Source organism: Tigriopus californicus, chromosome 1, assembly GCF_007210705.1.
Source record: "Tigriopus californicus strain San Diego chromosome 1, Tcal_SD_v2.1, whole genome shotgun sequence".
Taxonomy (NCBI): domain Eukaryota; kingdom Metazoa; phylum Arthropoda; class Copepoda; order Harpacticoida; family Harpacticidae; genus Tigriopus; species Tigriopus californicus.
The window spans coordinates 4,265,408-4,280,925 of record NC_081440.1 but is presented as its reverse complement, the minus strand read 5'-3'; the positions used below and the strand labels follow the sequence as shown (position 1 = coordinate 4,280,925).

At 41.9% G+C, this 15,518-nt stretch overlaps 2 protein-coding genes across 2 annotated transcripts; one reads left to right on the top strand and one right to left on the bottom strand.

Moving 5' to 3' along the window:
- Positions 1-959: 959 nt before the first annotated feature.
- LOC131878638 (kelch repeat-containing protein kel-10-like) lies at positions 960-2,338 on the bottom strand. The gene is made up of 2 exons (XM_059224709.1): positions 1,965-2,338; positions 960-1,901 (listed from the first exon to the last, which is right to left on the bottom strand). Exons 1-2 carry the CDS (start codon positions 2,251-2,253, stop codon positions 1,012-1,014), a joined length of 1,179 nt encoding a protein of 392 aa, XP_059080692.1. The 5' UTR covers positions 2,254-2,338; the 3' UTR covers positions 960-1,011.
- Positions 2,339-3,893: 1,555 nt separating this feature from the next.
- Positions 3,894-9,518, top strand: LOC131883223 (armadillo segment polarity protein-like). Its single transcript, XM_059230643.1, has 7 exons — positions 3,894-4,140; positions 4,205-5,020; positions 6,229-6,380; positions 7,216-7,397; positions 7,465-7,744; positions 8,426-8,759; positions 9,128-9,518. The coding sequence occupies exons 1-7, from the start codon at positions 4,065-4,067 to the stop codon at positions 9,406-9,408; spliced, it is 2,121 nt and encodes a 706-aa protein (XP_059086626.1). The 5' UTR covers positions 3,894-4,064; the 3' UTR covers positions 9,409-9,518.
- The last annotated feature ends 6,000 nt before the right edge of the window (positions 9,519-15,518 follow it).

Genomic DNA, 15,518 nt, shown 5'->3' with positions numbered 1-15,518 from the left:
AACACTAAATGAAATTTGACACAAATTTTGTCCAAAATAGTGCCAGATTCAGCATTTTCAACAAGCTATTTTTCAAGAAAGCAGCCATTTGAACCGTACATGACGAAAGCTTCTGTGATTAATGACGTCTATTTGGAAATGTCGTTTGTTTTGAAGTACTCTGGAATATTTGATGGTATTTTAAGCCACTTTTTCAAGAACAATTCATGCGCCTGGCCACTTTCTGCATAGTATTTTCCTTGTACCAAGCTACTTGATAATCTCCTAGGGACTGAATTGATCCACGTTTATGGATTTATTGATGCAAAGCCTCTTTGACCTCTTTCACACTTTGCCAATATTTTATCTTGCACCTCCTTGTTTAGGAAAATAGCCTCATCTCCTTTGTTCATTTTTTTGCATGAAAGAGCACATTTCAAGCTCTTTAAAGTGTTTTCCAATGCCATGCTTACCCTGAATCTAGCTACGGTTTATTTGGAACACCGACGACGGTCAGGGATGAGAAATCATTAAAAGCCAATTTTGACCAGATGGCAGAAAATGGTGGCAGAAAGTGGCAGAAGCTCTTTCAAAGCGGATTTTTGCCAACGAGGATACAACTTGGAACGGTAATTATAAAAAGCCATTTTTGACCACCTGGCAGAAAATGGTTTCAAAAAATGGCAGAAATTACTTCAAAGTCAAATTTTGCCATCGCTGACGACGGTACTCTAGCGTTCTACCCATTCACATAGAATGTACCTGGAAGTTTGTACTCTTCTAGTCTTGGGCAATTACGATTTCAGCCAGTTTTAGAGCGAGAGTGCCAGATTTAAGTGTCCGCACTTGATGCAGGCCCAGTGCATATATGATATACCATCTCTTGTGGTAACCCTGACATTGAATGGGAAAGAGATCTTACGCACCAGGGTGACATTACCCAAATGAACTGATAAAAAATGGGCCATAAAAACCGTTGATAAGGACAAACTCAAGTTTTATAATAAACAACTGTTACGTTATGGCGATCTCCTAACCACAATTCTGTACCAATTCATTAGGAATTACTATTGCAGAGTGCCACTGTCGATTAATTGCCAATGTTTGGTTCTTCACAACCCACATAATTCCATCAAAAGCCATCACGCCATTCCCGGCCTCGCCGTCCCAATAACCGCCCACAATCAATGCTTGATTTTGAAACTGTACCGATGCACCTCTCATAACGCCAAATGGTAGATCTGGTCCTGGTTCCCAAGCAGACATATCTGGCGTCAAAATTTCCGTGGAAAGCAGATCTCCCCCACCCATCCAATCTCCTCCAGCCACAAACACTCGTCCCTCGGGTGTCAGACCACAAGCATGGGCAGTCCTAGCGATTGCCAGATCCGGCAACGGGCTCCATTCCCCCGTAGTCCAATCATGCTTCCACGTTCTGTTGGAGGCAAACGCGTTTTCCGTATCCCCTCCAGTTAGAATAGCATTTCCGTTTTGAGTTGCCACAATGCAGTGGTCGTAGGCAGCCTCTGGGAGTTGGGGGCCAGGACTAAATTGACCGTTTTTAAAGACTTCTGTAGAGTTTAACTTGGATTCCCCGTTGAATCCACCCGTAATCCACCACTGATCAGAAGAAAGTTCCAATGACTTTGCCAACCAACGCTTTTCGGCCATAGAAGTAGTGGTTGTTGACCATTGGTTTGTACCGTAAGAGAATTGTTGGCAATCCTGAAAATAGTCCTGATCAAAGCGCCCCCCACAAAACAAAGGGGATTGAGTGGAATCTGTCATGAGAAAACCACCATATCTGTTTGCAATTAAATCATCTGGTTTGGAACACGTTCCACTGGGCCAAGAGGAGAGTTCTAGAATTTCCGTGTCGTTGTTGTAATCATCTCCAGAAACGACTAGAAACTTGGTATTGCCTGAAAATAGAATAAATAAAACGAATATTTTAGTTACCGGCAAATGTGAAAACCAGAGCTTACCTTCATTTTCACAAGAGGATTCACCAGATACGCAAGTGAAACATGAGTCGTCAACGGTTGGACATGAGTTGAAATGATAACAAGTTCCATCTGACGTGTCAAAAGTGAACCAATTGCACTCAGAATCAGTTTGACAAGTTTCCAAACAGTTTTCTTTGCTTTCTGAGTGGATAATATTTGTCAGAACGCCCTGGCACCGACCGGGGATCCAGCACTCTCCAGAAACTTGGACGGCGAAAAAAATCACAGGAACCAGGCCCAGTAACCACGAGGCACTTCGAGTGGGCATGACGAGTCTACGAAGAAGGACAATTGTCTGTTTATCAAGCAACGCGTGACTGCGTTATCTTGGAATGAGGATTTGTTATATATGTTAACTAGCAGCACTGTTCAAAAATATATTAGATCCATCACGCCTTGAAATTGAGCTGACTTTACAAATAAAGCCAGCCAGCCTTTAAATGTGAGATTTATGTCAACGACAGCTGAGTAGTATATTGTTCTATTACAATGAGACTTTACAATAAAGCACATTATTATCAGTTCAATATCCAATACCAAGTATTAGATAGATAGGTATATGGGGCTCTTCCACAATGCTCGTTGGAAAAACAAGTTTTTCCTTCCATCAGAGTTTTGTTCAATAAGTGGGAATAATCCTTCTTATCGGAAGTTTTGATAAAGAGACCAAATATGAGGTCCTTCAAGCTAAAAACTGAAATTTTTGTTCGAGACACTTCAATATTCTAATGCCGAGTTTAGAAGTGGAGTAGAGCAATACCGATGATGAAAAGTTTGGGCCCTAATATGGAATCCTGCGAGGCACCAAACTTGACATCAATATGCCACCAAATGAACTTAAAACCTAAAGCAATCTTTATTAAGCAGGAGCTTTTTGCCCTAGAAGGGAATCTACCCAATTTTGTATTTTACAGACTAGCAAACGCCTTTTCAAAAGCACAGTAGTGAACTCAATAAAATTTAGTTGTTAGTTATTGAAGGTCCAGGTAAGAAGTGAACCCTTGAGAGGTTCTGCCGTTGAATCAAGTGACATAGTCTCTTTTTAAGAGCTGTTCATTGAAATATCTCTCTAGTTTTTTGAAGGAGAACAGGAAAGTTTCTACAAGAAGAATTAACAGTAAAACCAATCATAACAAGAATAGGCAAGTAAATAACAAGAAAATGAGGCAAAGCTTAGATGGAGAAGTTTTCATCAAAAATCATAATTCATGACTGCCCCTTTTTTTTGCTTGCACATCAAACTGGTTGGAAATCTTTTGCAAATCATATCCAAATTCAACGAACCACGATGATTGAATGGAGATTAACGTCAAAGTTTGGATATTTGGGAATCGCTGAGTCACACGAATCCTGAATCCTTTGGTAATCTCCTTTTGTGTTAGGCCAAAGGAAGCGCAAACAATTCTTCACCAAGTTTTGAATCATGCCTGATAGTAAACCCAAAATTGTGGGTCTAAATTCTTCATTTTATGCCTGTATGGCCTTGTGTTAGCTTCATCTTGATTTCATGTATAATGCTAGTGTTGAAGCATATTCAATTTTGGGCTATTTGGCTTATCCGATGGAAGGGCACTTCTTTTTTAAATATCTTCGATTCATCAAAAGTACAATAGACGCAATATATCCTTTCATTTTAATAGTACTGTGGATTACATTCGTTGTAGCAGTTAGAAGAGCCCGTGAAAGCCAAACAAAAAAATGTGACTCCTTTCGCCCACGCCTTTCTGAATTTACATCAACTTGCATTTCAACATGCTAACAAACGAAGAATGAATGTTAACTACTTTATAAGTTAAAGATAAAGACCACCTCTAGACCAATTTGAATTGATACAAGTTGTTAAAGAAGAACTTCGGTACGTCCTTTTTTTAGTACCTCATCTCCATGGAACGATACTTTGAGATGAGTCATTCATGATAAAACTTGGTAGAGAGCTTTGGCTTCATCGAGAGGTGCGAATTGCTTTGCCTGATAAGAATTTTCTTGTTTGAGAACACTGATAAGAAGACAGTTCAAGCACCAGAACACAATTAAACGAAGACTTGAAGATACACCAAAGTGAAAAAGGGCAGCATAAAAATGGAGCAATTTGACGAAGTTGACTTTATGGATCCGAATTTTACCATGAAATTTTCAGAGGACGATGTCTGGCACGGTAGGCCTAAAAAGTAAGGATGTTACATCGGCTTCCAATTTAAATTATCTTCATCTTGTTCCAGCAATCAATACCAAGGTCGATCAAACTCGTAGTGACCGAATTCGGCGGGCCTTGTTCCCAGAGACCTTGAATCAATCCGAAATTAACAACATCCTCCATCTGCGAATCCATCCTGAGGTTCCTAGTGCCCTAGAACAATTATCTCAACCTGCTCAAGACCTAAAGTTTGCCATTGAGGAACTTCTTGAATACGTCCACGACGTGGAATTGGCGACTAAAATTGCTTCAGAGGTCACGAACCTGTTGAAAAACGAGGATCTTGAGGTTGTCCGCAATGCTGCTGAGCTGGTTTTAGATTTGTCATATAGTGAAGCTCCGGCGCAAGTGGTAATTGGCCATCCTCACTTGCTAGCTACCCTGGAAATGGTGCTGGATAAGGCGGGAGGTTCAAAAATGGAGGAACAAATCAAGAAAGCAGGAGCGGGGGCGATGCTTAACTTGACCAAATATGAGAAGGGCCGATATGTCATCTTTGAGAGCGGGGGTATTCCGTATTTAGTTAAGCTCTTGGGAGCACAGCCGTTGACAGTGACCTTTTATGCCACTCAGTCCCTCCATAATTTGCTCCAATACCTAGAGGGCGCTAAGGCGGCCATCATTTCCGCTGGGGGAATCCAGCGAATGGTGCCCCTTCTGCAATTAAAAGACATCAAGTTCTTGGCCATGCTCATGGATTGTCTCCAAATGCTTTGCTTCAAAGCCTCGGAATCCAAATTGGCCGTAAGGAATTGCAAGGGACCCAAACACATTTTGGCAATTTTGAAGAGAAATCCATCGGATAAAAAGCTTCTGTTCACAATGAGCAGATTGTTAAAAGGTTGGTTGAACACGTTTTGACAATGAAACTTGAGTCATCTTTATTTCTTAAGTTTAGGCAAAGTCGTTTGCTTAAAATCGGGACGGAGAATGTTTTTGCACATATACTCTAATTGGATTTAAAATGAATTGAGTTGGCTAACTTGTTTAAAATTCATGATTAAGTTTCTGGAAAAGAGGACTTTTATCCTTCCAAATTGCATCTTTGTAGTTAATGAGCAACGGGCAAAAGTTGATAAATTATGAAGAAATGTTAACCACATTTCATGAAGGTCCGACACCTTCTTGAGTCGAGTGATGGTAGTTGACTATTAATTATCATTAATTCCTGTATATATATCACAAGAAAAGTATGGACGTGAGTACGAGGAAGTGATCTGTGCGAGCATGAACAGGATCGCCACACACACCATGTGACTGTTTGAGCATTTTTTTCACATCTTTTTTTGTCATATTGCTTTCCAAACCATGTGCAACTAACTGTATTGATTTATTTGAATCTTCCGTTTTAGAAAGTACGTCTTGCAAAATCTAGTTACCGATCCCATCCATATCGTTGATGGCATATGTCGATTATAAGAATTAAGAAATTAGTGATGATGGTTTTGAAGACCACATCTGTCTGGAAACTTTAACCAACATCCGATAATTTTTTTTACCATATTCTGCCTACCAATATTAATAAAACCAGGGACATATGATTTTAAACAAAGATCTGTTGCTTATATTTGTATTCAACTTGTCCCATAATCACCAAACATTGTTTAAATTAGAATGATCGAGGAACGGTGAAAATTGTTTTAGGGCGAAAAAAAGGGCTTATGCCAATCCAGTCGTTTCTTGTGTAGGAAAAATATTTATTTTCTATGATTGTCTTTAAATCATGAATTAGGCGCGATTTTTATGTGATTTTAGCAAAACCATTACCCATCAGCGGAATATTTCTCGAAAGTTAAAAAAAAAAAAAAACATTTTGCATTTTATGCAAATCACCCTTTCTCACATTTTTGCTCATGAATGATCCCTTCAACTTTTTTGCAAACATTTTGATGACGACAGTAGTTAAGAAGAAGGAGGGATGTATGCTTCTTTTTATCTGCATATTATTGATATGTTATTTGATCCTCCGATGAGTTACTGTTGTTTGATGTAGTTAGCTCTTGAAAACAGGGTTGATCCGGGATTTAACAAATGATTCATTCATTTCAGTCTTGTCCACATGTGTATACAACAAAGAAGACATGGCCGATCAGGGAGGATTTTACTTGATCGCCAAAAGGCTACCTCAAATGAGAGAAGAGAGCACCTTCAAAAATTTCTTAACCACATTAAGGAACATTTCTGATGCCAAAGCTAACTTCGTAAGTTGTTCTTATGTTTAACTATTTAGTAGCTAGTAGAAGAGAAGAGAGGATTAACATAAGCGTAATTAATGGGAGTATTATGTCCACGTCCAACAAAATATGATGTTGGTATGTCGAGCAGAAATTAGAGAGGTTTGAACTAATTGGTTTTCTTCCTGATGCCTCGGTTCAGCTCTTTCGCACAGTCGAACCATCACACCTTTGCAATTTCTACTCGATGTGAAAGCAAAATATTTTGTCTAAGTCTAGTGATCAATCTGCTTGCTCAGACAGCTCGCAAATTAGCGCTACAGAGCCTGGCAAATGATCCCCATTCATTATTTTGGGTCAGTCTGGACCCAACAGTACCGGTTTGCAAACTGTCGTCGCAAGGAGAATGATTCCGTCAGGCCATATTTTGTCTAAGTCTAGTGATCAATCTGCTTGCTCAGACAGCTCGCAAATTAGCGCTACAGAGCCTGGCAAATGATCCCCATTCATTATTTTGGGTCAGTCTGGACCCAACAGTACCGGTTTGCAAACTGTCGTCGCAAGGAGAATGATTCCGTCAGTAGATATGATGTATCTCCGGATGGGGCTTTAATCAAATATGGCCAAAATGGAAAAGGAGACAGCATACCAATGAAAGGTTTTGTGATAAAAAAGAAACAGTGGCGCGTTTGCCTAACCCATGAAGTCCATCCGGCATGTCTGACCACTAGTTTTTGAAAAACAAATTGGGTGTAATGCCGATAGATTTATATGAGTTGGTATCTTTGGAATAATAGATTTAATGTATATTTCAAACCACCATCTATTCATAACATTTTGACACTACGCTGTTTCTTTGCAGTATATTGATCATGAAATTCTGGACATTATCCTGAAACAACTCGAAAGCTCCAACGAGACTGTGGTCCAGATAAGTGCCGGAATCTTGGGTAATCTCACCAGCGAGAGGCCATCAAAGAAAGTGGCCGTATTTGAATGCAACGGTGTGGAAGTCATTCTGAGGGCTCTTGACCACCCTAACAGGTAGATTCAATTAGATATACTCAGGATGACATAGGTACATCGGCAAATCTTTTAACATTCTGTCCAGACTCGGTACCACCCAGATGGCTTTGATTTTAACCCTGCGTCATATGAGTGCTCGACATCGCCTCGGAAGGGATATTCGGGCCGAGATTCGGAAACTGGGGGGACTCAACCTGATTATGCACATTCTTCTCACATCGACCGATTGGGTGGTTTTGAGCCCAACGATTGGTTTGATCCGAAATTTGGCCAACATGACGCAAAATCATAAAGATATGGAAGATTTCATGGTTGTTGTGCGATTGTGCAACCTTTTAAGTCACACCGTCAATGCCTTGGCTCTGGTAAGTTAAGCTATGATAATAAACAATTGCAATATTAATCGATACAAAGGACGCTGATAACATTTTTATTGAAGCGTATTCTTGTATATGCCCAAGCACAGGTACATACCAAGTAAGAAGTTCAGGACGCTTGCAAGCAAAACCTCAAACGCAAAAAACAGGGGTTGTTCCGCTTCCGAATTTAATGTTTTACTGACTAATTTGGATTGTTTGGAAGTCACTTGAACTTGTCGCGCTCAATTCCTTCTTGAAAGGATCTGTTCATCTAATCTTGCATTTTTTAACTTGCCACAATTTCGTTCATTAACACACATGAAATGAAAAATATCTAAAGCCTAAAAAAGTTGTTTTTGCATCTTTGTGTTATTATTGAGTTTCCTATTATTACTAATGTTTTTTCGAAATCAGAAGAAAGTTTTTGTCTAGTATCATATTTTGGTTTGTTATTACCGTCTTTGCATTTAAAGTAGTCTAATGACCTCCCAAAAATGGCGATGGGTCATCAGCTGAGCATAAGTTATGCCGCTAGTTATCAATGAAATGAATATTAGAGTCTGGTTTTTGAGCCACGTACACTCTCCTAATCATTATAAGCCCAACTCTCTATAATCTGAAATGAGATATCCAATTTCAAGTTACAGGTATAATGTGGGATATTTCATTCATACCATACAATTTCAGTTGAAAGAAAACAAGCGTGAAGACGACGATGACTATCATATTAAGAATCCCAAAGATTCAGAATTGGACGGAGTGGACCTTCATGACATTTTGATAGATTGCATAGGCACCCTTGCACTTCTAGTGCACAGGCCGTCTCTTAAAACACAAATTGAAGGATTGGAGATTTTGGAACTCTTAAGAGAGTTAGAAGACCGAGAAGATGAAGATGTGAAAATGGTGGTGGACGAATTCTTCAACGCCTACAACGACACTTACACATTTAGTTACGATTCTCATGGTAGAACTCTCTCACGTGATTCTCAAATGATCGACGATAAGTTGGATGATCTAGGTAAAGTACATTCGTTTTGTCTTAAAAATTGAGTTCGCCCTTTCATTGTGATAGATTAAGTCCTTTAATTGTAACTCAAGCCAATGGTAGAAATATTTATTGATGTCTTCCTATTGCCAAAACTGGCTTCCCAAACTTGACAAAAGCTTTGCTCAAACCCGTATCGTGGCCGCCGGGTTGGGTTTCGTGTCGTCATGATTTGACACCTTCCATCCATCCATTCATCTCAAGTTAAGGGAAGGTTCCTATCTAGTTGCTTTAAGTATGTTAACCGTACTCAAGTCCGGGTATCGCTCGGAATGAAAACACTGCTCGTGTCCCAAGACATATAAAGGATAATTTCTGACGATTGCCGTTCTTCTAACTAGGTTACGAGATAGTCGATGACAAGGAGTTTGTTGGACAACCTGGAGAAGCACCCGAGGCGGTGTATGAAAATACTTCGGCCTTCAGCACTTTAAATCGAAGTATTGTGGTGACCGATCCCAACGATCGCGCTTACTTGAATGATAGCCTCAGGGTTCAAACCGCTCCTTCCCGCTCATCTTCGTACCAATCCATCACAAGCTCCGCAACAATGGATATGTCTCAGTCTAGAAACTACTATGGTTCCAATAGGAAAATTGTTTATGAAGATAATGAACTGTGAATACTATTTTGTGGATAAACCGTGCTTTCTATGTACTGGAGAGAGCTGACTCCTTCCCTCTAATTGAATCAATTTTCATCTAACGCAATAAATGAACAGTGTTTTCAAGATTTTTGAGTGTCAAAATTGAAGCTCATAATGGCCTGGAAACGTAAGCACAAATTAAGTTTACGCCATCACATAGAATACATACCTGTCTCACGAGGCTCGGTGGTCGCTTTTTGCATACGAAGATGGTTGCTGATCAGAGTTTGAAGGAAACTTATTCCTGTTTTTTAATTCACGTTAGAATATGTCATAGCCTGAGCCGCAAATGATTTTTTTGAACATTTTCTTAAACGAGCACTTAGTTGTAAAACGAATGTTGAATGACTCAACTACACCAAGCCTCATTGAAAATGGAAAAGATCTATTCAAGTTGATGATTATTGAATTGAATATTCCCAAATGTGTGAAATCATGAGAAAAGCCTTTTAGGAGAAGCTGCCATTAACAATTGGGCTAGTCAAGTAAACGCGTTCATGGACAACTGTCATTATTCCATGCAGTAAAATCAAAGACAACATGCCCAGCCAAACCGCACTGTGCATGCATGGGATTTTGACAAATTTTCCATTTTACCTGCTTGTTTATGCAATTACCATTGTGGTATTGAGCCAATTTGATAGTGCGTACACTGATTAACACCAAATATGCTCATTTAGTAGGGTTTTGTAACAAAACTCGCTCAAATTCACTTGATTATTGAAAATTCAATGGGCAAATGGTGCGAGTTGACTGTGATGTTTGTCTTAGTTCTCTCTCCCCTAAATGCCCAAAATCAGGGTGCCGGACCACATTTTTCCTTGAATTTCCTTTACTTGACATCCCCTATAGACATTACTTGTAGAAGAATGGTCCTAAGCTAAGCCACGGACTTCTAGAAATATGGTCTGTGAAGGAGCTTCCCCGCAAATCGGCCTGCTCTTTGTCACAGCAACTCTGAACCACTTTTCGAATTAAAGTAATAAAATAAGACAAGCAGATTTCTTCAATTAATGGTAGGTCGTTATGATATCATTTAGTTTTATGCATTGTTTAATACATGACTGAGTTCCCTAAGCATAGGTTTGGGCTCAAATTTGGCCAAGTTCAAACATTTAACCTAGAGGGCTAGTCAGAGAAACGACACTCAAGGGATTTCTGAGATTTTTTTGGCTCCGTCGCAGCTGCCTGGTGTGTGCCATGGGGATCGGCTTTGAACATATTTAGTTACGTGATTCTCGAAGTCAAGTTCCGAATTTTCAAGGAGCCAGTGAATTGATGGCTCGTTTGTCTGCCTTGGTTGAAACTGCGTAACGCAAGAGAAGTCAATCATCAGCCCGACACCCTGCTGCCCAACTACCAAAATGTATTCAAAGCAAAGTCTCAAGTGGCTTGGTTGGAGTGACTTTTCTCTGACAAGTCTAATTCAACAACATCTTGTGGTCGTATGAAGTGAGTATTTGGAATAAGATGAACGATTTATGAGATACGAAATTTTGGCTTCCGTTCGCAGTCCACATCTCTAGAAGTCCGTGGCCGAGCGCATGCATGGAGAGTGACGACTACTGATGTTAAGCAAGCACCGACAGGGCAAGCAAGCAGTCCGGCGTTTAACTTGCCCAAATAGGAACTTGCCCCAACTTTGGTTTGTACACAGACACTTGAGGGGAAAATGGTGTGGCCAAACTTACGCAAGAAATTTTATATCAGGGCAAGTTCAATCAACTTTTCAGGGCATTGGTAACGAAATTACAAGTAACGAAATTACAGTAATTCATTCCTTTTTTCGAGTTGAAAATCGTGCTTGCTCTTAACTACTATGAGAGTGTCCTTTGTTTTTTAATCTGATCCTGTACTAGGTACTTTATTGCTTTAATCTTCTCAATCAAATTCCATTGGACTGAAGAGCTGATTAAGTGAAAGTGTCAAGAAAGGAAAATATCTCCTTAGCTTGACTATGGCGCATCAAATTTCTAAAGCCTCCTCATTTCCATGACTTAAGGCATAGACTTCTTATAGAGAAGCTTTACCGACTTCAAAATGTCTAATACTGGTTTGCCATCATGAATTTTGCGACATTGTTTCAAACCTTAAATAATCATTATCCCATCCAGTCTTGACTTTTCAAAGTATTATACTGCAATACAGTGTGAACAATTAGGCCAAGATTAAATGCCAAGGTTCGTTAATAAAAAATGACGAAACAAAATCTTCACATGATACTCATTAGGACTCCTTGAGACAAAAACACATTTTCTTTAGAGAAGAATGGTCTTGATGGGACAAAACCATAAAACATTGGTTATCTAAAATTCGAGTAAAAATAATTGTAACATTTACGCAAATAGCTTTCTCTTGGCATTGGACGAACCGACGAGAACTTTTCCAGTTGGAAGCCACTTGCAGACTTGTGTGGCATTACAGTGTTAATGATGGCCTTGACCCGACCGGATTGGAAACTGGGTAGGTTGATCGTGATTATTAGAAGCGCAATGCAGGTGTCACACAAGATGAGGTGCAGCATGGTCTGGTCTGGGCTATCCTGCATGACATACCATTTTGACGCTGATGGTAAAGCTTCACCAAGTAACATCCGCCATTCCCACACCCATTGGAAGAATTGGGTTAGAAGTGCTTCCATATGGTTTGTTTGATCTTAATCCGGGTTTCTTTTAGGGCATCCATGAAGGAGGTTGGGGCTAGCCGTCTTGGTATAACGTTTATCTGGCCCCAGAATCTCCAACACCTGTCACAGTAACTCCATTGATGGATACCTGAACCATTGGTGATGGGTTGTGTTGGCCATTAGGTTTTGCCTAGAAGGCTCTGAGAAAGTGCGCGTCTTCCCCAGAGGATTCTCCACCATTTCCATCTTTTTCATCATCACATAAAGGCTCCCAGGCCGCCAACTTTACCCTCCGACTTGCTAACTTCCCATGGGCCTTAAATCTTGGTCCGGTGCCCTAAAATTGCCCACGGCCCTGGCCTGTACTTCGGCAGGCTATGGCCAAATGGCTTGGTTGTTGACAGTTGGAGCAGGTCTTGCAATGCTCTCAATGTGAATCCTCTGGGCTGACGAGTCTTGTTGCGACTAGATTGCTTGGAATATGGACCAGCAATCCTGTTGACGGGTTCTTGGTATTGGTAAGCCATCGTCACTGCCGAGTTACTTCCATTTGAGACCAAATGTGATGCTTGGGCAGAGTCTTGGAACAGCATACCATTACTTATGGCTTCCTCAAGAGACCAGTTTTTTTGAATGATAGCATCCCTCAGATTCTGACATGTACTCCAAGAACAAGCTCTCAGACCTCAAACCCACAGAGGGGGGCATGCTGGCGGCATCATTCTGCGAGCTTAGCAATTGATTTGTCCTCATTTTGGCAAATGTTTTGAAGTTGCACTATTGAGTTTCACCTGGATCACTTAGGTTGGTAACTGTAGTGCGTGTAAGTGATGCACAAAGTAAAAGCTAAACTTTATTCACAGAACACTAAGAAAGTCCCTCCATAAAATTCCAGGTCACGAGAACAACTGTCTTCCCCCCGGAGGTTTCGTTAGTCTCTTCACTTTATTCCAGACATTATCCATCTCTTCATCCCCTCATTTGGAGAATTCAATCATAGGGCACTAGAGAACCGCTTCGGAGGCTTTCTTTTACGGTTGGATTGCCTGATAGGAATGTTGTCCAAAACTGGGTTGCGTATATTGGATTCTCTGCGCTGGGGAACAGAGGAGTTCTTGGCCTTTAATGGCCGGAGATATCGGCGATTTCTGTGACGAGTAGTTTTGCTCCCATCAACTTGAATATTGTAGGATCTACCACTCTTGCAAACACTAGTGATGAATCCGGTTTCATTCCACAACTTTGTTATTGGGTTCTGTAATATCACCTTCTCCCCTTCGGTGAGTGGTCGCTTTGGATGAGCGCGAGAATCGTACCATAAGTTCCGACGTTGATGGATTTCGTTGAGTTCTTGTATTAGACTGACTCGATCAAGAGCAGTCGACTTTATTATTATCTCATGAGTTATGGAAAGCCGAATGGAACTACAGAAAGCTGAATGGAACGTCTCCCTGGGGAGCCGAAAGACACGTGGATTTGAGGCTGATAGAATAAATAACTAATCACTTTAGAATAAAAAGTATTTGTAAATGTAGTATGTAATATATGTAAATGGTTTAGCGGACGGTGATAGTGCCGTCAAGCAGAGAAGTGGGGACTTCTTCGATGCGGCTTCCATTAGGCGTGCTACCCGCAGAGGACAGCAGGCTGTCATCGGGTGGTGCCACTCTCCCTTCGCAAGGGGCGTGGTGGCGCCGGTGGAATTCGTCGAGGAGTCCGAATGGCAGGCTCTGGGGCGCCTGAAGTTGGGCCAGACCTGGCAGCGGCGCGCCCACTGTGGTGTGGTATGCGCCCAGTGAGGTGTATACGCCCATTGACGGGTGGTATGTGCTCATGGGAGGCTGACAGGGATGGCAGGTGGATTTCCAGGAAATGGAACCGGGAGCTGCGGGTTATTTCGGTGTTGGGGTTGGCAACGATGGTCTGGTCCGTCCCGGATGTGGTCTTTGCTTTGGATGCTGAAGACCCCATGGCTAGAGAACCGAAGAGAACGTCGTAAAGGTGGAGGGACGGAAGTGGGGTCTTTCACATGAACTGCTGGGACAGGGACGGCCGCGTGAGGGGTACCTGATGTTTAAGAAGACGGCAGTGGCTTAAGGAACCGTTGATTGCGTCTAAGAGTTCGTCCGTCGTCGTGGAGAACGTTGAAGGATTCACCAGAGGGACACACAGAGATCACAGTTCCAGTCTGATCCCACTTCTTGGAGATTGGGTTCTGGATGCGAACACGCATATCTGGATGAAAAAAACTCTCCGACAGTGGTGTTGGCCGGGGCGTCACACGAGAGGAGGGAAGCGCGGTGCGTAGCTGGCGGCCAAAGAAGACAGCACTAGGTGCAAGACCAGACGTCGCACAGGGGCATGCAAGGAATTTGCGTAAAGCCGCGCGAAAGGTTGTCATATTGTCGGTGCGATTAAGGAGTAGCTTGACGTTTTTGACAGCTGCTTCAGCCAACCCGTTGGAGTTAGGATGATGAGGGCTGGAGGGCTCGAAGGTGATCCCTTTGTGTGCACACCAGGCCGCGAATTCGGACCAAAACTGGGGTCCATTGTCCAACCTGATGAAGACAGGATCACCAAAGACATCGAACCACTCTGAAAGGATCTGAATAATAGCTTTAGTATGCAGTTGCGTTAAAGGTTTAGTCCATACAAAGCCGGAGGCTTCGTCAACCATGACCAGCCAATGTCGACCAGAAAAGTGAAAAAAGGTCCAAACCGACACGGGTCATAGGACTAGTTGATGGATGGGAGCGCCGTACTTCCACTGGTTTGGAAGGACGGAGTGTCTGACATTTTATACACGCGTTGATCATGTTCTTGATGTTGCTGGCCATGCCTGGCCACGCAAAGAGCTTTGCATGCAATTTAGTCTTCTCCAGGCCTTGATGAGCAAGGTGAAGTCGGCGTAGAATTTCCGGCCTAGCTGACGGTGGCGGGATAATTTTTCCATCACAGAGGAGCAGTTCAGCACCATCAACCGGGAGGATGCTGAGATTGCTCCATGAAGTTCGAAAGGGGAGAGCCACACTCGTTGGGGCGAGGAAAGTCTTGAATGGCTTGCACTTTGGAAGGGTCAGGGCTCACCCCCTGGTCACTCACGATGAAGCCCGCGAACGGCACTTCACTGCCAGCTGCGAATTTTCTGAGGGAAATTGTGATTCCCTTATCGCGGCATCTTGTAAGGACAGTCTGAATGCGAACTTTCAACAGTTGGATGGTTGGAGCACCGATGAGAATGTCATCAACCAGCTTTTGGCAAAATGTCAAACCTCTGATCACTTCATCAGACACAATGTTCCAATTGTCCCCACTGAGGCTCATGCCCATTGGGGCGAAGTTGTATCGATATCTTCCTGAAGGGAGAAGGAAGGTTGTTAAATTCGCGGACTCTTCATCCAGAGGTACTTGAAAGTACCCCATCACTGCGTCCAATTTGCAGAAGAATTTATCTTGGGGA

What these genes read in the sequence shown, in the direction of transcription:
- LOC131878638 (XM_059224709.1), bottom strand. Translation starts at nt 2,253, where the DNA reads ATGCCCACTCGAAGTGCCTCGTGGTTACTGGGCCTGGTTCCTGTGATT. An exon ending in ATCCTCTTGTGAAAATGAAG is followed by an intron (nt 1,902 to 1,964) that starts GTAAGCTCTGGT and finishes TTCTATTTTCAG; the next exon opens with GCAATACCAAGTTTCTAGTC.
- LOC131883223 (XM_059230643.1), top strand. Translation starts at nt 4,065, where the DNA reads ATGGAGCAATTTGACGAAGTTGACTTTATGGATCCGAATTTTACCATG. An exon ending in GCTCTTGACCACCCTAACAG is followed by an intron (nt 7,398 to 7,464) that starts GTAGATTCAATT and finishes CATTCTGTCCAG; the next exon opens with ACTCGGTACCACCCAGATGG. An exon ending in CCGTCAATGCCTTGGCTCTG is followed by an intron (nt 7,745 to 8,425) that starts GTAAGTTAAGCT and finishes ATACAATTTCAG; the next exon opens with TTGAAAGAAAACAAGCGTGA.